General features: G+C 44.2%; 2 protein-coding genes across 4 annotated transcripts in view; one reads left to right on the forward strand and one right to left on the reverse strand.

Moving 5' to 3' along the window:
- FEZ2 (fasciculation and elongation protein zeta 2) overlaps window positions 1-21,300 on the forward strand; it is an 84,934-nt gene that overhangs the window by 48,813 nt on the left and 14,821 nt on the right. The window contains exon 12 of one of the 2 annotated variants that reach the window (XR_014234770.1): window positions 11,751-12,265. The exons of the other annotated variant lie outside the window; for it this stretch is intronic. The gene's annotated coding sequence lies outside the window, so the exon portion shown is untranslated. Of the gene's footprint in view, window positions 1-11,750; window positions 12,266-21,300 lie in introns of those variants that run through there. 2 annotated transcript variants of the gene reach the window in all.
- Window positions 1-21,300, reverse strand: part of CRIM1 (cysteine rich transmembrane BMP regulator 1) — a 205,106-nt gene that overhangs the window by 4,939 nt on the left and 178,867 nt on the right. For both annotated transcript variants that reach the window (XM_082356695.1, XM_082356694.1), the window contains 2 exons: window positions 9,054-9,248; window positions 2,227-2,349 (listed from right to left, as the gene is read on the reverse strand). In XM_082356695.1, the coding sequence (XP_082212821.1) occupies window positions 2,227-2,349; window positions 9,054-9,248 (318 nt within the window). The remainder of the gene's footprint in view (window positions 1-2,226; window positions 2,350-9,053; window positions 9,249-21,300) is intronic.

Raw genomic sequence — 21,300 nt, forward strand, 5'->3', positions numbered from 1 at the left:
CTTCTACTTAGTAGTGTACTAGATTAGACTAATTAGTAGTGTACTCGTAAAAACCAAGCCAGAATCAAGAGCTTGGTCTTTTGGTTAATATTCTGGTTTACTGAGCTCTAAGCAAAAATGCTGTACTTTTCATAAACTTGAAAACTCACTGGACCTATTGGATCATTTTCCTGCCTTAGTTATTGTACAAGGGACGTTTAATTTTGCTCTTATAAATGATGGTCTTTTCCTTTAAATCATCATTCTTGCAATGAACACTGCAGACAGAGATAACAAATTTAAATAGATACCAATCAGGAGCACTCTCTGAAGATTTCCTTATTTTTCTTTTATTTTGTTTCAAATAAACCACTGTAGTCAGGATGTCTTTAAATGCATCAAAGACCAGGTTAGCGAAAGATGCAGAACACATGCAATCAAAAGGACTTGCTTTTAAATTGTTTTGGAAACTCAGCTCATGAAGTGGCACAGCTTTGTGATGTTAATACTGTCTATAGTTTAAAACTCAGATTTTAATTAATATCCTTCTGTGTGTATGTGGGGGGACGGGAAGAAGAGACCCTTCCTAGTTATTTTAGACAGTGTAGATGGTAATACTTTATAGGAAGGGGGGGAAAAAAAGGGAACATATTTATCAGCATCAAGAAAAATGCCAAAGGGGGGAGTTCCCTGGTGGTCCAGTAGGTAGGACCCTGTCCGCACTTTCACTGCTGAGGGCGCGGGTTTCATCCCTGGCCAGGGAACTAAGATCCCGGAAGCCATGGGGTGCAACCAAAAAAAAGAGTAGTTTCTAATTGCCAAAGGTAAAACTAACATTTTACTGATGAATTCAGGTTTCAAAAACACAATGAATAAAGAATGAATTTTCACCTTTCCACATTCCAAATGATATTGGAAGTGTTTTTAGGAATATATGTCATATAAGAAGATTAAAAAGTAAATTAAGGAAAATCTTCGGGAAAGGAAAATGAAGCTTCAGTTGAGGTCTGTTACAAAATTTAGTCCTTAAATTCTGTTTTGATGCAAAAAGCAGACTATAAAATTAGCTTTAAGCTTCCTAGCAGCCAAAGCAAAAATGGAAATAAGCAACATCAATAAGATTCACAATGTCTTTAAGATGAAAACAAATCAGTTGCTTAGGAGAATCATAAATTTTCTTGCTACTGATATGTGAAGAAATTTCTCCTCAGGGTCTTTATAACAGAAATATTATATAATACAGAGTCCTCAATGTAACATAATAAATATGGCTATTCTTATGACTAAAGCTCAGCATCCAGATCAGTATGTGGCACAGAGTAGGCACTAATATTTGTTGACTGAATGACTGTAAACATAATGCTGAAGCACCATTCAGTCAGCAATTATATAAGGAGCCAAAACATGGGTCCAGGAATCTGGTGCTCTGGTCATCTGGCTTGATCCAAGCATAACACAATATCTAGCGTAACAGACCATTAATCTCTCAAGCAATGAATACTGCTTCTTCCAAAAGAAATATAAAAACAGTCTAACAGTGATTTTGAAAATGTCCTTGGAGTAGACAGGAGGCAGTACTGAGTCATGACTAAGAGCAAGCTTATACTCTTTTGATCAAGAGGACTACTTTTAGAGAGAAGGCAAGATTGACAGGAACTTGGCCTTGCTTTACCACTTAGCTGCTGAGAGGCAGAATAACATCTCTATTACACACGACTAAAAGGACAGAGCAAGGGGGAAAAAAAAAACACATGGACTTAAGCCTGATGAGTGGAAAAATCAACACATTAGTAATAAACTGAACTCCTCATGGAGTGAAAACTACCTGGAAGTAGAGGGTAACCTAATGGCATAAATGCTTAGTACAGAATCCACAGGGACAAGTGAGTAATTTATTATTACTCTGCTTACGAAGTTTATTCACACACATACCTTTGAGAGATGGCTTAGAAATTCCAGATACCAAGAAGCTCTTATGACCAGGGACATAATTCTTTCCATCATCATTAAGCCTCTGAGCATGTGGGACCAGAAAAGAGGCATTTTACCCACTTACCTGCAGACTTATTTCATCATCCTGGGTTGTTAAATATGTTACAGCCAAGGAGGTCTTTCTTGGAGTGGTTATTTGAACTTACTTGGGCACGTATTTTAAAAGGTTACCCAAAAGAAGTTTTGAAAATTAAAAAAAAAAAAAAGTAAACCATACACAAAACTAGACAGATCTCAACTGACTTTGGCACTTACCTCTGGGGATATGGATAATGTCATTTTCACTAGGTGTGGGCCACAGGGGAACCTCCAGGTCAATCTCTCCACGATGATTTGTCTTCTCAATGGGTATATTGGTTGGTTCCGGGACATACATTTCTAAAAGAAGGGGACATTTTTCATAAGAGATGATGGATGGGCTCCTTATTGTTGACTTGTCTCCTCAATCCAAATGGATGGTGCATTCAGTACAACACAACATGTCCTGGGACATGAAAGATCCAGTTTCCACCTTGACATCATTAATGCTAGAGAGTTACTAGCTTTGTAGGGGTGGGAAACATGTCCTATAACCATTTAAAAAGATGGGAGATTACTCCTCCACCTGGGTCAGAAGCTCTGCTTTTTCATGACAAATGCTGTTGGCTCTACAGATTCGTGCAAGCTGATGGTCACTGGCTGAAATGAAAGGATTTCTTTTACTTTCCATCTGCTAAATTATACTTTAATAACTTGTTCTTTAATAAATGAGTGTTGAATCATTTATATGAAATATGTCACAGGAAGTGAAAAAGTTAAAGCATCTTCCATTCTTTATTCATTTCCCCTCCACTCCCTTCCCCCTCAATGGGAATGGATGTTGGCAGAGCTCATGAGGGGCTGCCCGATTTAAGTCTTAAATGTCTACTATGTTATTCCTGGAACCATGTAGATTGGAAACTGATCTTGAGTAAACATATTAATATTACCTAACTCGATCATATAGACACTTTGGTCAACAAGATACTACAACATGAAACAAAACTGAGAAGAATGATATTCATTAATCTCCAATATCAGGATTTTTTTTTTTTTTTTTGAAGCCAAGTTCTAAAGGGACCAGTGAGAAAATTCAAAGCTTTCCTTGGTTCCTACATAAATATCTGTATATCCCTACTTCATCTGGCTAACAATAATTAGCCAACTTTTAAAAGAAGTAATTCTTAAGAATCTCTGTTTTCAAAATAAAACAACAGAAGTCAGCCTCAATCATGTACTTCTTGGCCAGGGCCTGCCATATTATTAACTGATTTTTATAATAAGGTTACCCAACATTGGTAATACGAAATACTCACTAATATACAGCCTAATTTAGTCCAAAATAAAATGCATGAAATACGTTATATAAGTTAAAAGAAAATCCTCTCTGCTCACAGTGATCACTGTCTATCCCAAAGTTACCAGCCTTTCAAGAAGTGAACTTTAAAAAGGATAAATCTGAGAGAAGGGAAGAGTGATAGAGAATAGAATACGTGCTAAACTTCCACTGTGAGTTAACTGAGCACCTGCCAGGGAAATAAATGCTAAGACGTTAAGAAATTGCCCAAGATTATGCACCCAGGAACCAGCAGAGCTGGGCTTTCAATCCAGTTCTGTGATTCCAAAGCCCAGGTCTTCCTATTGCCCCTAAGAATAAAGTCACTTTGGCTTTAGCTTTTCTTACTTAAATTATAAGACCTCAAACACGGCAAGAACTAGACACTCTTAGAGTTTTGAAAGGTTCAGTAGGTCTCTAAAAACTCTAGAATTAAAAAGAGAAGTTATTGAAAACATTTTCATTCACAGAAGCAGGGGTCTGAGTATAAACTAGTGATTGCAAACTTTTCTATCATATCTGCATCACCTGAGGAGCTTATAAAATGTGCTGACGCTCACAGGTCCTGACTCAATAGGTCCGGGCTGGGTGGTTCTGGGGTGGGTGTGTGTAGGGATGGCGTTCAGCTCGCCCACTGAGACATCTCGATATGTGATACCAATTTCCTGGAGGAATTTGGGAAGAAAACCCCCTTGACATTTACGTGACATCTTTCAGTGCCAGGGCACCCTGAGCCCCTGCCCTGTCTGGTCCAGTGCACAGCCTTGAGCTTTCCTATCACAACAGGGGCTGACCTGCCACTGCCTTCTGAGGCCTCGGGAGAAAAGGCTAACATGAGATCCATGCGGAAAACCTGTGAATGTCAGCAGCTAAGCAGCAAAGACCTCCTCTGCTGAGACCCCCAGGGCTGGGGACAATTCAGTTCAGCTCAGGGTCTTTCCTGAGTGACAGCAGCAGGCAAGCAGCTTTGAAATTCTTGTGTCTCATACCTGCCTACAGGTAGATTTCAGTGAAACCCTACAAACAACAGACTTGACAGTGTGAGTTCTCTTCCCACAGGTGCTTAGAAAGGCTCTCCTTGGCAACAGAGGGGAAAGTTGGAAGGATCTACCTAGGATGGAGGAGGATGTCTTACTCAGTGATTACTTAATCACCACTGTTCAGCAAATATTTCCCAAGTATTTCCTATGTGGCAGGCACTGGCCTAAGTTTGGGGGATACAGTTGTGAGCAGGACCAGTCCTGCCCTCATGGGCCTCTCATGATGAGTTACTTCTCACCGGCTGGCAGCTCATGGCCTGTCCTCTGGACCAGTTTGCTCCACTAAACTCAGTTCGGCTCTGATTAAAATCTACCCACACCTCCTTTATCATAAAATACTCAAAGCTCTAGTTCAGAGCCCTCAAGTCTAAGGGGAGAGTGTCACTTCCCTTTGATGTGAACTTAAGAGGGAAGCCACCTCTGAGCAGTTTTGCCAAAAAGGATAAATCTTTCAGCAAAAAAACTGAAGAAACAAAAAGAAGTGTGGGTGCCGCTGTGTTTCCATGCCTAGGCCCAGGCCTGCCATGGCCAAAGACTGCATTCAACCCCAACTCTAAAATAGAACCCTTCCAGCATTTACTACAAGAGCCCTTTATAAAGCTGCTGGCATTGTGGATGACAGGGCCAAGGGAGTGACACAAAACTTTACCTGGCTAGGTGGCACAGATCACGGGCCACTTGGTCACAATTAAAGAATTACAACTGGAGTCAGATTTGACCTGAACTTCAGAGGAACCTAAGACAACTTAACTGGGGATGTATTTTACAGTCAGAGGCACCTGGCCCATTGTAACAGCCAACTTCCTTAAAATGTCCTTTTCTGGATATGGGGCAGGGTGCTTGGGGCTTACAAGGTGAGGACACCATTTTCTGGGAGATGGAACCATAAGTCAACTTAGGACTGGGGACTCCTGGGTCGTCTGCTAACTAGCTGCATGGCTTTGGATAATTCACTTAACTTTTCTGACCCTCAGTTTTCTATAAAATGGGACAAGTACTAACCAGCAAATCAGTTCACAGGTCTGGTACTTGTATCCAAAGATGGCAGAGGGGGAAAGTGCTTTGTAAAGGTGAGGCTATTCAGAACGTTAGCTGATGTGCATAGGGGACAAAGCCAGGTAGCTTGAGCTTTCCAGGTGAGAATCGGCAACCTGAAACTTCAGAGGGCCCAGGAGAAAAACGGGACAGGAATCCAGGCTTCCTGGCAGGCCACACTTAATCAAATGTAAGGTGGCAGAGCTCGCCTGACTGCAAAATTTGGTGAGATAAGATGGAGAAATGATTCATGAATAATACATCAGAAGCAGAAGGGGGACTTACCAAATTAAATTCCAATCCAACAGTAAATGCTGACTGAGAAGTCGTTGGAGAAATCTCTAGTTATGAGCAGGATGTTAGTGAAACCTGCACTCTTTCCTCTATTAAACTCGCAACCGAGGAGAGTGGATCTTTCCCTCCATTCCTGCCGCCATCACCTGAATTTGGGTCCTAATCATCACACACCTGGGACGTCTACAGTGCAAGTCACAGCTGTCCTGGCTTCTGGTCTCTCCCTGCTTCAGTCCTCCTACAGATTACTGTTTGGCTCCCCAAAGCACCTCCATGATCTTGTGTTTCATCTGCTCAAAAATGAGCCACGAAGGACAAAGGACAAAATCTACCTCTCCATTTGACAATTAAGGCCCTAAAAATCCTGACCAAAGTCATCTTCTCTGTCCTTATTTCCCGCTACTAGAACTCCCTACTCCAGGGGCATTTGGCCTTGACCTTTCTGTCTCAGGGTCTTTGGTCAGATCACCCTTTCACTCCAATTAAGAGAACCCACTGTTTTTCAAGGTCTAGCTCAATCCTTCAGTGAAAGCCTCCAAGATCCCCCTCTACTCTACAGGAAAATCCTATCTGTGAACTTAGCGCTCGTGGTCTGTAGCTGGGCTGTGTAATGGTTGTCTCCAATTCACCCCCTCCCCTTCTCTCTAGAAACCACTCTAAGTAGGTTTTGCCGCCACCACTGTACGCAAATGGCTCTCGTCACGACGACTAGGACAACGCTGAGTGCACAGCAGTCAGTCCCTGCTTCTCACCTGATGTCACCCAACAGCACTCCTCCTGCCCTCTCTCCATGTGGCTCCCAGGTCATAGCTCTCTCAGTTGCTTCCCGGGTGGCAGGGGTTCATTCTCTGTTCCCTCTGCCAGTCCCTCCCCACCTGCCCAGACCCCAAAGTTGGAGGGTTCCTGGGCTCAGTCCCAGGCTCCCTTTTCCTCTCTATATCCACTCACTCCTTGAGTGACCTTGTCCGGTCTCAAGGCTTAAAAACCACCTGTGGCTGACAACGTTCAAGTTTATAGATCCATCTCCCATTTCTCTCCTGAACTCCAGATCAGACAGATTCACTGTCTATTCATTATCTCCACTTAGATGTCCAATGGAGATTTCCAACTAAAAACTCCCCAAACCAAACTGACTTTACACCAGAGCTGCAACTCCATGTTTTAGTCAAAAACATTATAGTCGTCCTTGGCATCTCTCTTTCTCTCACTCCTCACATCACGTTCAAATCCTATGGATTCTACCCTTTCACTAGAATCAGAACCCAACCACTTCTCCCACCTCCACAGCTACTGCCCTGGTCCAAGCCACACTCACCTCTCACCTGCATCACTGGCCTCTCTGCTTCCACTCCTGCACGTCACGTCCCATCACTCCTCTGCTCAAAACCCTCCAGAGTTTCTACCTTGCCCAATACAATTCTAAAATCACTCATGAGATGTTTTGGCACACGGCTACTTCTCTGCTTTCCTCTAGTTACCCTCCCTGCTCATGGGGTCACATCCACACAACCTCCCTGCTTCTCTTTGAACGTTCATGGCATGTTCCCACCCCCTGGGCTTTTGTCTTGCCTATACCACAGAGATTCTGCCTCTACCCCATGATTCCTGCCACTCTCCTGGGTCCCTTTATAAATGTCATCTGATCAGTGAGGCATTCCCTGATTGTCAGAACATCCTGTCTCCTCTTCTGCCTAGCCCCTCCTCCCCGACCCCGGCCTCGCTATGTGTTTTCTCTGTGACCCTTATCCTCATCTTGTGTGCTATTTACTGTTTACTTATGTGCTGCCTGTCTCTCCCTACGAAACCATCAGCTGTGTGGACGGGGACTTGTTGGATTCACCCTTGTCTCCCCAGGGCCTCGAGCAGTGCTTGCATAGGGTAGGCACGAAATGAATCTTGAATAAATAAGATCAAGTTTCACCATTTGAACTGCTCAAGGCATATTACTAGGAAAACTGGTATGAAACTTGTGAAACAGGTGAAATGTAATAGATAAAGCAACTCCAATGAGAAATACATGTTTTTCCTCATTCTTCTCGTGCAGAACACTTAAGGATTTTGTTTTTTCCCTATGTGGACACCGAGGGATACAACATCACAGATGTGAACTTGTGACTTTCAATTTACACCTTAAACAAGGCCAAGGAGACTAAACTGTGAAAAGCACCCAATAAGAGATCTGAAAAGGACTCAGCCTCCTGACCTGGCAGAATATCCCATCCTTTTTAGGGGATAAATGGACATTTTTAGACGTGCCCATTAGGGCTAGTTTGCACAACAGCTAAACAAAAGGCAAATGTATGCAGAGCTCAGTGAAACTCTTCGGGTTTAACTGGCTATCCCATTTTACAAGTGCACGGTGTAGATGCCCTTCTAAGTTGCCCTGACTCCTAGCCCACTGTGCTGCACGGAGCGAGAGTCTCTAACACAATGCCGCAAGAAAACACAGAATCGAGGTGAAGATGGAGGGGCTCTTGACTTGCTCAGGACCTCTCTGGGCTCCTAGAGTGAGCCCTCCCTTTGGTCTGTGTGGTCTGGACTGCCTGTGAAGTCTGTGTGTTCAGGGCTTTAGATCTGGAACACTGCCCAGAGGCTGTCCTGCCGCGGGCTCAGGTCCCGCATTGCTGGGAACGAGGGGCAGAAAACAAAGGAGCTGTTTTGGCAGGAGACACAGACATGGAAACCAGGAGAAGGCCTGGGGGAGGATCTGGGCAGCTGTGGGGGACTTAGGTTTGAAACTGGGAGGCGGATTACTGAGCTGACATGAAGGGTGGAATGTGGGGACAGACGTAGGCATGTGATTCTGCAACAGCCAGCTGGGGGCGTGCTCTGTGGTTCGGGTCTAGGTGGGAAGAGATGGAGAGTTCACGGGAGGGCTTGGGAGACGGCTCCATGGGGTGGCCTGGGTACTACTGGAACTGATGAACTGAAGAAAGATGGGACCAGCTTCGTATTCTTTAAATGCAGCTCTTCCATTCTGGTTCTGATAGCTATTCACCTTAGAACAGCTGTTAAGTGTATTCCCTACTGTGTCCGATGATGGACCTTTTCCGCTAGGCTCGTCCAACACTGCACTAAAACTGTGCTACTCGGACACGGCAGGTGTCACTCACAGGTCTGTTACACCCATAAGGTCTGCCACTTAACGTTTAGAGAATGCAAGTCAGAAGACAGCAATACTGGCATGGAACCAAAAATCAGGCACTCACCTAGTTGGTCACAGGCTCTCAAGTTACCCGCCAGGTCTCTGTTTGGGCCACAGGAGCTAAGGGACGGGTGGGGGAGGTTCTGAGTCTGTCCTAGCTTCCTCTTCAATCAACATCACAGCTTGGAAAGTGGCAGGGCAGCGGCTTAGATACCTGGGCACATAGGGCAGCAGCTCCCTTCCACGTTGATGGGCTCGACGCAGGGCAGCGGCGGGCAGCTGACAGTCGAGCAGAGGGTCTGGCCCTGCAGGCAGTAGCAGTGTGTGCAGCTGTCAATGTCCCAGCGCTCCTCATCAGCGTAGGCCTTCCCGCTGAAGTGGCACACCACCTTCTTTGGGATTGTGTCCTCTAGTGAAAAGAACGGCACATGGTGGAGTCACTCCATGTGACAAACACAATTTCTCATCATACTTGAGACATGAAAGGGAAAAGCTCTACACAATCGCAACATGCTCTAGGATTCCCAGAATTGGGTAAAACTTCTGCCTCCCCAGTCCCTACTGTTGTTTTCCTCTGCTCAGCAGAAGCCTCTGAACTCTCATCTTGTGGCCTGAACCTGATCAAGGGCCACTAAGGCTGACACAGGTGGTAACTATAACAACCAGCTGGGAATGATACCCGTTGGCCAAGAGTCATTAGACTGTCATTGCAAAATATACAAACTTAATCATCGCATGGCTGTTGAACATAGCACATGAAGAAACTAAAACTGAAATACAGATAGGTAGGGAGACAGGATCACAGGTTTTGTTCCATGGAAAGAGAGAAAAAGTCCAGCTGAGTATACTTATAGAAACAACTGAAGAAATTCCCATCTCCAGTTAATCTGTGTAAATGATGCAGGGTAATGATAAGGAATGACAGTGGTCTGTTGCAGGCAACTGGCAGGCCTCCTGTGCTCTCCCAGAAGGGAATCAGCATTGAGAGAACCATTTCCTTCATTTTTCAGGGATGCTGGATGGATCTCCCTCTCAGTAACCAGGACATTCCTACTTCAAAAACAACCTCACTTCATTTCAATCCATTTTTTTTCCCAGCAAACTATGCTTTTTGAGAACAATATATTTTTAAGAGCTATTTTTTATGTATAAGAATTTACAGGGCTTCCCTGGTGGCGCAGTGGTTGAGAATCCGCCTGCCAATGCAGGGGACACGGGTTCGAGCCCTGGTCTGGGAAGATCCCACATGCCGTGGAGCGACTAGGCCCGTGTGCCACAACTACTGAGCCTGCGCGTCTGGAGCCTGTGCTCCGCAACAAGAGAGGCCGCGATAGTGAGAGGCCCGCGCATCGTGATGAAGAGTGGCCCCCACTTGCCGCAACTAGAGGAAGCCCTCGCACAGAAACGAAGACCCAACACAGCCATAAATAAATAAATAAAATTTAAAACAAAACAAAAAAGGGTTCATTAAAAAAAAAAAAGAATTTACAGCTTAACACATTCTGCTTGTCTTTTTTCTCCGTTCTCCCCTACCATCCTCTCATCTTCCCTCTCCCAACCTTTTCCTTGAAAGTTCCTTTCTCTTTGATTCAACACCTTCTCCTGGTTTCTGTGAACTTACTAGTGGTCACATTCCCTCTAGAGCTCAGAGCGAGGCCCAATGCCCAGCAAAGCAGCGATGGGGCCAATCAATGGAGAAACACGGGATGGGGGTGGGGCAGCCCCTCCCTGTCACCGGCCAGGCCGATAACTGGATGACCCTGCAAAGCTGGGGAAATTTTATGCTCAGATTCTATGGGCAGCTCCATTCCCCACTGGTCACTAGTAAATGAAAAACTATAAAGGCATCTGGAAGGAAAGTTCCTTAGGAAAGAAGTGGTGTCTTCTCCCTGGAAGGCACCTTGGAAGCTCTGAGAGGGGCAGTATTCACTGCCCAGGCACAAAGGACAGAACCCACAATGCCTGAGGGGCAATAAGGAACATATCTATATGCAGGGCGTCAGGACCCCAGCCTCTGCAGCCAAGTGCTTCCGGGCGGCTGGAACCACTCTGTAAAGACCTAGCATGAAGCTTCCTGTTGAGCTTTTCCAGAGAAGGGTCACAGGCAGAAATATCTGTCTTTGGAATCCACATTCTCTTCTTACCAATTACTCAAGTATATGCCCCTGACTAAATGGCACTAATAATGTCCTATGACTATAGGATTTTGTGTTTCCAAAGGTATGTCTTGGTCCACTGTGGAGTGTTATAAGTAAGCATGGAAAGGACTCTATGTCTAGTGTTAAAATGCATAATCTCTGTTTCCCAATGCATTTTCATTATTTCTCTCATTACTGTTGCTTGATGTTCAGCAAGGGATATTAAGCAATCACAGAAAGTTCTAGTTGTAAGCAGAAATTCTTTTTCAATATCTATTTAAAAATGTACTTCACTGTATTTGTGAGTGTTCCACAGAAAGGGTTCTGGTGCACTGAATGTTAACCTTAAAAACTCACTTGGAGGCTTTCACACCAAACTCGTGGTAGAAGTTTTTGCTAATCTGAAATCCTTAGAGGAGGTGACTTCATTAAGATACCCAAAATGTACATGTCAAATGGATGAGTAGAATCATGTAATGAACTTAATTCAAGTAATATACTGACCTTGAGCCAACACGTCATTGAGGACATTAGATTTGCCATCAAATCTAGAGTCTATTATGCAGAGAATTCTTTATGAAAGGAAGCATTTCTTCATAAGGCAATACTACTGATTATATTTCACATAAACCTTGTAACAGCTCACATGATGGACCAATGTCACCGCATAAAATTTGAGTAACGTATTACTGTGCAAAGACCTGGGAGAAGAGAAGGTTACATTCCCCACCCTATCTCGTCCATCACCTTCTCCTGTGCTTTTCCTCCGACAGGCATCTTGCCAGTTCTCATCTTAGAGAAGAGGAGGAAGGGAATGAGAAAGAGGCACAGAAAGGATGAGGGGGCTTCCCTGGTGGTGCAGTGGCTAAGAATCCACCTGCAAATGCAGGGGACAGGGGTTCGAGCCGTGGTCCGGGAAGATCCCATATGCAACTAAGCCCGTGCGCCACAACTACTGAGCCTGCGCTCTACAGCCCGCGAGCCACAACTGCTGAGCCCGTGTGCTGCAACTACTGAAGCCCGTGCGCCTAGAGCCCATGCTCCACAACAAAGAGAAGCCACTGCAATGAGAAGCCCACACACCGCAAAGAAGAGTAGCCCCCTCTCACCGCAACTAGAGAAAGCCCACGTGCAGCAACGAAGACCCAACACAGCCAGAAATAAATAAAATAAATAAATTTATTTAAAAAAAGGAAATAAAAATTTCCTTTGCCAGGAAAGAGGGTATATTTGGCAAATTTCCCCCAAACCACAAAAATAAAATAAAATAAAGTAAAAAAAAAAAAAAGGATGAGGACTTCGTAATAAAAGAAATTCAAGTCAAGGCCAAGCACTGGTCTGTATTTTCTTAAGATCTAGGCAAAAACACTTATTACATCTTAATATATTAAATCAATGCTAATATTTGTAAAGTTAAAACTATAAAATTAAGATATTAAAAATAGTAATTATGTGTTAAACATTATAAAGACATTCATTCACTTATTCTACAAACTTTTATCATCAATGGGAAAAAAGGCAGGACCAGGACCCTGACCCAGAGGACTGAGCAGAAGTGGTGGAGACAGGCTTGCGACCAGGACTCCTCACCAGGTACCACGCAGCAGCCACAGTGCTGTGAAGTCAACGTGGAGTTGGACAACACAACACGGAGGGTGAAGCAACTGTCTGCTGGGGGAACTGGGAGAGGCTTCACCCAGGATTTGATGCTTTAGTTTTACTTCGAGGGATGAATAGAAGATAAAGAAGCTGGAAGGAAGGACACTGCAAGTAGACGGTGGTGCATCCAACAGTTTGCCATGTTGGAACGACAGTGAGGGGTGTGAGGGCCACAGGCAGGATGGCTGGAGATGAAGTTGGGATCAGATCGTAAAGGGCCTTGAAGAACAATGACAGATTTAGAGCCTTCCTGCAGTGGAGGAGACGGGCCTTATCAGCTTTGTCTTCAAGAAGAGAACTCTGGAATATGACAATGTGGAAGACTAAACAGGGTTAGGAAGATGGGGACGCTGTTCACTGGGATGTGTTACAGGCCTGGATTAACGCAGAGGTGATGGAGGTGGAAAGGCAAGGCTAGGCTAGCTATTACTGAGAAAGAGTGGTCAGGATATGGACAGTGAGGGGGGCGGCCGTGTGAAGGACAACCCTGTTTCTTGCAATGGGAGGTGATGCAGAGGTAATTCCAATATATGAGTCACTTTCCTGCTTTAACAGATAAACAGCTGGAGCCTGTCAAGGACCTGGTCGAGCCTTATCAAACCAGATATTCCAGCGGGTCAATCAGAGCTGCAGCAGTTGACCTTCAAACTCTTAGCCTTTCAGTGTGAACATGACCATGAAGCTGCCTCTAGGATAGAACTGATTTGGGGCTCAACAAGGTAAAAGGGAACACATTTTAGTCACCAGTGGTGAGAATGTGGGGTAACAGGCAAAACTGGCAGTATCCCTCATGTATCCTTAAAAACATTATACTTCTTTGATCCAATAATTCTATTTCTAGTCAGCTATCCCAAGGAAATAATCAGAAAAGGCCTAAAATAAGTTGTTTATGTAGATGTTCATCACAATATTATTTATAATAGCAAGAAATTGGGGAAAAAAAACCTGTGTCCAACAATAGGGGATATTTTAATGACTCAATACAATCTTAGCAGAGAATATTGTGCAGCTGTTAAAATGCATCATGTGTAGTATAAGCTCAACCACGTAAAGAGGAAAATTTAAAACTGTCTGGAAAGAAACGAAAATGTTAACAGTAACTGTTAGAATCAAGGGTGAATTTTTCTCTTTAACTTTTCTTTTGCAATGAATATGAGTTACTCTTGATAAGGCAACAATATTAAAATGATTATTTCAAACAGATATGTGCATGCATTATCAACCTCCCCTCCCATCCCCAACACACACACACACACACACACACACACACACAAATACACAATGAAGAGAAAAGCTTAGTCTGAGCCTGGTTCTAAAGAACCTGGTAATGTGCTTTCTGAACGCTACTGACCCACTCTGAAGAATTTCAATGGTCTGCAAGAAAATTAAACCACAGAAGACATGCCAGAGAGCAAATGCTGAGCTACAGCATAACGTAGTGTCTATGCAACTGCTCATCAAGTAATTGTATGAGATCACTGTCCCAAGGAGCATTTATAAAATGATAAAAGAGGGAGAGTAACTACTCTGGATCTCTTGGAGGCAGTAGGTTGAACCAAGAACTTCGACGACATATTAGATGAAACTGAAGTTTCTCATTCGATTTTGTTACAAAAATAAATCTTTTTCTGAATTCAATGAAGATTAAGAGTTCAATCGAGTGCAGCAATATGACAAAGAAACGGTGAAACCCATTCAATGGGAGCCGCACAGGGATGCTGCAGCAGGCTCTGCACACAGCTGCGGAGCTGGAGTCTGATCAGTGGGGCCCCGGGAGATGCAGGGGCCACAACGAAGCTCTTCCCCTCCAGGGAGGGGCTGACCACCATGGACCCAACTTCCAGGTGCTTCTACCAAGTTAGCTCTATTCCATTCAAGCTCTCCTCATCAGATTACCGTGGAAACATCTCACCTTCAATTTCACTTCATTTTCAACGGAATTAACTCTGACTTGAGATCAGGAAGCTATCTTATCAGGTTTCAACAACTGGGGGTGGGGGAGGGGTGGGTAGAGCACAGAGGCCGATGCCAATCAATCGCTGGTTGAAAGCAGGGGCCGAAAGAATGAGTCTCTCGCTGGAGGTGGCAGAGAGTGCAAAAGGGACCAGTGGCCCCAAAAAGACCTTGTAAAGGGACCTGATTATAGGAATGAGGTATCTCAAGGTCTGCCCAGAAGTCTAAAACCAGTGTTTAGGCTCGTGTGCAGAGCTCAGCTGGACCACAGCAAGATCTAAGACCTGCATGATCAGCACTCTCACAGCTGATCTCCTTACAGACTGGAGGTCGGAGGACGCAGGTGGTAGAGGCAAGAGGGACGGTCCTGAAAGAAGGATCTAGGGCCAAGCACTGAAGAAGAGAACTAGCATCTGCTGAGCATCCGTGGTACCCAGGCACTGTGATCAAAAGCCTCCCATGGTTCAGCCTCATGGCAACTCTCTGAGGTAGGGCTGTCTATCCTACTCTTGGGGAAACTCAGGTTCAGCGAGGGGAAGGAACGTGATGTAACCAAGCCAGTAGGCGGTGGAGCCGGCATCTCCTCCTGGCTCCATCTGACTGCAAAGCCCCCATTCTTTGCCTTGAGCTCTACCTAACAGCTCCCCTTCTTACCCTCCCAGGAATACACAGAGCCCCCTTCATGTGGCCTCAATTGTGCCTGGGCCTCTCTGGAACAGTGGACAACTTTTTGGCTATCCAGCTTTTTCAGGTGGAGGCCAAGCTGGATCCAATGTGTGACCAGGGTTGAGCCACGGTTAGCACTGGATGTTTTATGTCAGGGCCAGCTGGCTTGAGGACGTGGACTTCAATCCATGACAAGCCCCATTTCAGAGTCGGCAACAGTTTTCGTGATATCTCCACATCTGATCAGTCTGAGTCGCAATATCAATATATTTCGCAACAGTAAAGTTTGTTTCTTCAAACATGCTTTAAAACAAAGCCCCATTTAAGACATGGGTTGGTCACCACTCTGTGGAATTTTCATGTGAAATAAATGAGGACTCCTTTTTGTAAAAGCCTTGACTAATTTTTTCTGAGGTGGCTGCTATGTGGCCCAGATTAGACTAGATTAGATTTTATTACTTAGGTTCTAGTTAATGAGGCTTTATAGAGACATCTTTTCTTTTGACCAAATTTCATCTGAAAAGCCAGTGATCTAAACAGAGGCCTGAAAGTATGTTGTGAATTTCAGTTGACTGATGGATCCCGGTGCCCCTATTTCTTTTTTTTTTTTTACTGAAGTATAATTGATTTACAATGTTGTGTCAATCTCTGCTGTACAGCCAAGCGACTCAGTTATACACATTTTTTTTAAAATTTATTTTATGTATTTATTTTTGGCTGTGTTGGGTCTTCGTTGTGGTGCATGGGCTTCTCATTGCAGTGGCTTCTCTTGTTGCGGAGCATGGGCTCTTGGCGCGTGGGCTCCAGTAGTTGTGGCACGCAGGCTCAGTAGTTGTGGCTCGCGGGCTCTAGAGCACAGGCTCCGTAGTTGTGGCACACGGGCTTAGTTGCTCCGCAGCATGTGGGATCTTCCCGGACTAGGGCTCGAACCTGTGTCCCCTGCATTGGCAGGCGGATTCTTAACTCCTGGGCCACCAGGGAAGTCCCTATACATCCTTTTTTAATATTCTTTTCTGTTATGCTGTATCACAGGATATTGGATATAGTTCCCTGTGCTATACATTAGGACCTTGTTGTTTATCCATTCTAAATATGATAGTTTGCATCTACCAACCCCAAACTCCCAGTCCATCCCTCTCCCTCCCCCTGCCCCCCTTGGCAACTACAAGTCTGATCTCTATGTCTGTGGGTCTGTTTCTGTTTTGTAGATAGGTTCATTTGTGCCATATTTTAGATTCCACATATAAGTGAGATCATATGATATTTATGTTTCTCTGACTTCACTTAGTATGATAATCTCTAGTTGCATCCATGTTGCTGCAAATGCCGGTGCCCCTATTTCTTACACGCTCATTTCTTTTCCTGGATGGACCACTTCCTCCCATGGCACATTTGGGTCAATCTGAGAAAGCTCTGTCAGAAAATTTTAGAAATGACTTGGTTTACAGGGAGACATGGTGGCTAATCTACCCAATTTGCGGTTCTAAATAATAAACTAATGAAGTCATTGTAGTTTTGGGGGGAAAACAGCATAGTCTAATTGAAAGTCCATATAAAAGCATTTTAAGCTTTAAGGCTGAAGAGGGATGCAGAAATAGAGATGTGGGAACTGTCCAACTAAAAGTAACCTAAACAGTTTCTATTTGGTTATCGAGTGGGCTGTCCATTTCATTCTGACTGTGGTATTCATCACTCCAACTGGTTGCTTATGCTGACAGTGACATTAGGTTTATTCTTCAATACCTAATGATAATCATAACTTCCACTTACTGACTGCCTACTATGTACTGGGCATGGTGCTAACCAAGCATTTTTTTTTTCTTCTTTTGGCTGTGCCACATGGCTTGTGAGATCCTAGTTCCCCGACCAGGGATTGAATCCGGACCCTCGGCAGTGAGAGCAGAGTCTTAACCACTGGACCACCCTAACCAAGCAATTTTCACAAGTCAATTCCACATGCTCTCCACAGGCCAATGGAACAGGGTGTTATTTGAATTCCACAGAAAACCAAGGCACAGGGAGAATAAGTAACTTGCCCAAAACGCATGGCTAGGAAGTGGCAGGGCCAGGATGGAAACCACACACACCTCCACAGTCCCCGCACATTGTCTGCCTGCCTCGTCCCCAGCGGGATAACCTGAGAGCTCCATGTTCCTGGGCAAGGATCTGGGCCACACAAACAAAAGTGGTTACTGCTCACTAACTCTGGAGAATGGGCGCTTAGACTTCCTACCCCTTACATTTGTTGGGGCTCAAGGTCTTTGCCTTCAAAGGTAGATTACCCTTCAACCGACTGCATCAGACATCTGCACAATCCTATCAAGGAATGGAGATACAGTGGTTATTGAGGACTTGTGGTTCTTCTCAGGCAGATTTCTATTTAACACTCCTCTCTCTCTCAAGGAAGAGGATTCTAGAAGAATGTTCCAAGGAAAACATGAGGTATGACACTAATATAATAAGGTTTATTTTTAAAACAAACACATCAGGAGTTACATACCCAAACACATGTGATCCCTTTCTACGTAGTCATTGTTGAGGGCTATAAACGTACTCCGGTGATATTGCCCCTGCTTCATACAGCTTTGGAATTTTCCTTTTGCAATGACATCCAGAGCCAAATTTTGAAACAGGCAAGGAAGACGATCACTATTTTATGGCCATTCCTTGGTTTAGATCAGCTTTGGTATTTGGTTTCCTCAGCTCTGGCCTCTATCTTATCCATCAGATCGGCTTGAAATGACTTTTGGCCTCTAACAGAAACAAAGTCCCTCCCTGCTAAAGGATGGAGGTTTACTGCTGCGTCATTCTCAGCATCGTGTGTCAGGAGCCTGGAGCACTCATGCCCATAGCTCCTCAGGCAGGCCAGCCATTTAACTCATGCAGCGCTCAGACATATGTCTTATATTTTTGGATTCAAAAAGAAGCAATATTGGCTTCCCTGGTGGCGCAGTGGTTGAGAATCCGCCTGCCAATGCAGGGGACACGGGTCCGAGCCCTGGTCTGGGAAGATCCCACATGCCGCGGAGCAACTAGGCCCATGAGCCACAATTACTGAGCCTGCGCATCTGGAGCCTGTGCTCCGCAACAAGAGAGGCCGCGATAGTGAGGCCCGTGCACTGCGATGAAGAGTGGCCCCCGCTTGCCACAACTAGAGAAAGCCCTTGCACAGAAACGAAGACCCAACACAGCCATAAAAAAAAAAAAAAAAAACACACACACACACACAAAAAGAAGCAATATTATCTTGCATCATGTTTGACTACAATAAAAATATGTGATCTCTTTCAGTGATAGAGTTTGGAAAACTCAGCGTGGTCTTCCCTTTTTCCTCTTCCTCAATTCTGGTTATCTGAAAGGGCTGAGGAAGAAGTGGCAAGGCCTTGAAATGTTAACTCCTTTCGAGCTGACCTCTCCACCTGTCTGAACCTCGCTATCTTACTTCTTTTTAAGATAAGAAGAGGCTTACCAGGCTGTTAAAAGTTGGACTTTGCTTTTACTCTTGAGCTATTTTACTAATTACACCATAAAGCTAATTAACAGTAAAACCTGGATACTAGAATCATGTCGTTTTCTTCCTCTATAAAAATCCAATTATTTCAGGAGTCACTGATGTAGTAGCTCAGGACCTTGCTCTGAATCTGACCATGATGAAAAGAAAGCATTTCCAGATTCCCCACCCCCTTTGCTCTGTGAAAGGTTTTAAAACCTAAAATCCACTAGAATCTGCATTACCGTTGGACTTCTCCATTTCTACCAGGAGACAACGTTCCTGCATAGATAGTTCAGGTTCTAACTCTGGTTGTGATGGCCATGAAGTCAGAGCCTTGGTGTGGGAGTAGCTTCCGGGGAGGAAGTTCGGCAGCTTTAGAAATTGCATCAGTTCTTCCAAATCTCCAACGTACTATTTAGAGACCTGAAAAGTAATTTACTCTGGGATGCTCGTGGCCAAGAAAGTAAATGCAGCTCTTACTCTCAGAGTAAGTCCCACTGCAAAACAATCCAGCGCAGTTGTGCAGCAGGTGCTCGTTCTCTCTGCACATCGCTGTAGAGAGCACCGTTCTAAACGCCGGGGGTGCAGTGGTGCACAAGGCAGGTGGGGGTCTCTGTCCTCGGGGATGTGCTCCTGGATCCAGAGGATCTCCTCAGCTCTGTGTGATTTCAGTTCAAAACAGATGCGCCAAATGATTTGAAAAAAATTGTGCAAACTGCAGGCCCTGCCAGTGATATTATACTTCAAATCAGTTTAAGTGTGACGTTCGAGGGATTTTAAAGAAATCTTTCGTGCAGTCATTTAGGCAGGTGGAGAAAGATACCAGGTACACTATGGGTAACACAAGACTTAGAAGAGAGACTGAAAAAGGCAGCCAAGTGTTTCCACTGACATGGCTGACTTGGGTAAGTATAGAGGAAGTGCTTTTTAAAATTTTGGCTTATGACTGTAACAATGCATTACAAATACTCTATAACTCCCACAAAGGAATGAGATGCTACTATTACCTTATACTTTATTTTCTCTTAGCTGACAAGACACTGTGATCCCTGGCCTTGTGACATCCTCTGTATTTTTATATCCCAAGTTGGGCACATTCGGGGCACAAACTCCACGATGGAGGATCAATGGAACGTGGGTGCCTCCTGTTTGAGAAACCAGCTTTTACTTTTTTTACATAAAGTGGAGACAAACAGAAATCAGAATGAAGAAGGAATCTGAGCAAATAAACAAGCAGGTCACTAAGAAGTGGACAGAGATTTGCAGGCATAGAAGAGGACGACTGATTTTGAACATGCTGGCTCGCTGGACCTCCACAGACTGGAAAAGAATATAAAAGCGGAACTCAACTGAAGTCTTACTAAAAACAGACGCAGGTGGCCTAGGCAATTTCACTGAGGCAGAGATCTAATACACAGTAATTTTATCAGCAAATGTTTATAGAGTTTTTTGCCTAAAAATGCAAAAAAAACTTTATTAACCTCAAAAATTGCATACTTTATCTTACAACTTTTAGCTTTTAATAAATAAAACATCTGCTCTTAATTCACTTACATAAAAAGAAAAAACTGAGACAAATGTTGCCAAATAGGCTGACTCCTACTTCCATATAATGTCTTTTTTTTTTTTTTTTTTAGCAGAGAAAGGTTTATGGCAGGGCCAAGCAAGGAGAACGTGTGGCTTGTGCTCAAAAACCCCAAACTCTACAATGTCTTAACTGCTGTAAAGGCAGATCAGACCACAGTTTTGAGACTTTTCTGAAAGTCCCATTTTTGCTTTATTTTATTCTACTTCTGGGACAGGAGTACAGGTCTCCTTTATAAAGGCGAAAAGAGCCTTTCAGGTTTCTTCAACATACTGGAAAGAACAGGTGATGACACAGGGTTCCAAGTTAATAGAGAAATTATAAACTTCCCTGAGTTCCACCAAGAGAAATCTCACCAAATTGATAAACATAGTAACTTCTGGCTGATTCCTACTTCATGCAAAGAGGACGGACTTTCTCAGTAATAGAACTTATTAATCTTTGTATTAAGCATCTGTTATGGGTTGATTAAGCACTTCATGGATAGAAGTTCAAGGAAACATTCCATTTCCAACTTGATAAAGAGTATAAAGACTGACTCTTACATAGGCTAAGAAAACTTTGAGGTAGAAGCCCAGCGTGGCCAGTTTCTGCACCAGAGGAGTTTCTGCACCTACAGGAGGTGGTTCATCCTGTCACAGCCCAAGAGCTGTCAGGAACACTCCACCAGCAGCCTCCGGGTGGGTTTGCAGACTGACTTCAGGTCTGATTGCATTTTGTCGCTGAAATGTAATCCTGCTATACAGGGTTGTTCCTCCCTCATTAGAGGGTACACAGTCAGGGCTGGCCTCCTGGGCAGAAATAAGAGGCAAAAGGCACCTGCTAATAATCTCTGGAAACACCAGCGCCAGCCTCCCTTCTGTGCAGCAGACGTCTTTAAAACAAGAACATGGGGCCGGAGCCCCGACAAAGAAATGCCACTCAGAGGTTTCCCCCAAGTTAACTAGAACAACTTGAATTTCTGTTT

This window comes from Balaenoptera borealis (genome assembly GCF_965194805.1).
Source record: "Balaenoptera borealis genome assembly, chromosome: 15".
Taxonomy (NCBI): domain Eukaryota; kingdom Metazoa; phylum Chordata; class Mammalia; order Artiodactyla; family Balaenopteridae; genus Balaenoptera; species Balaenoptera borealis.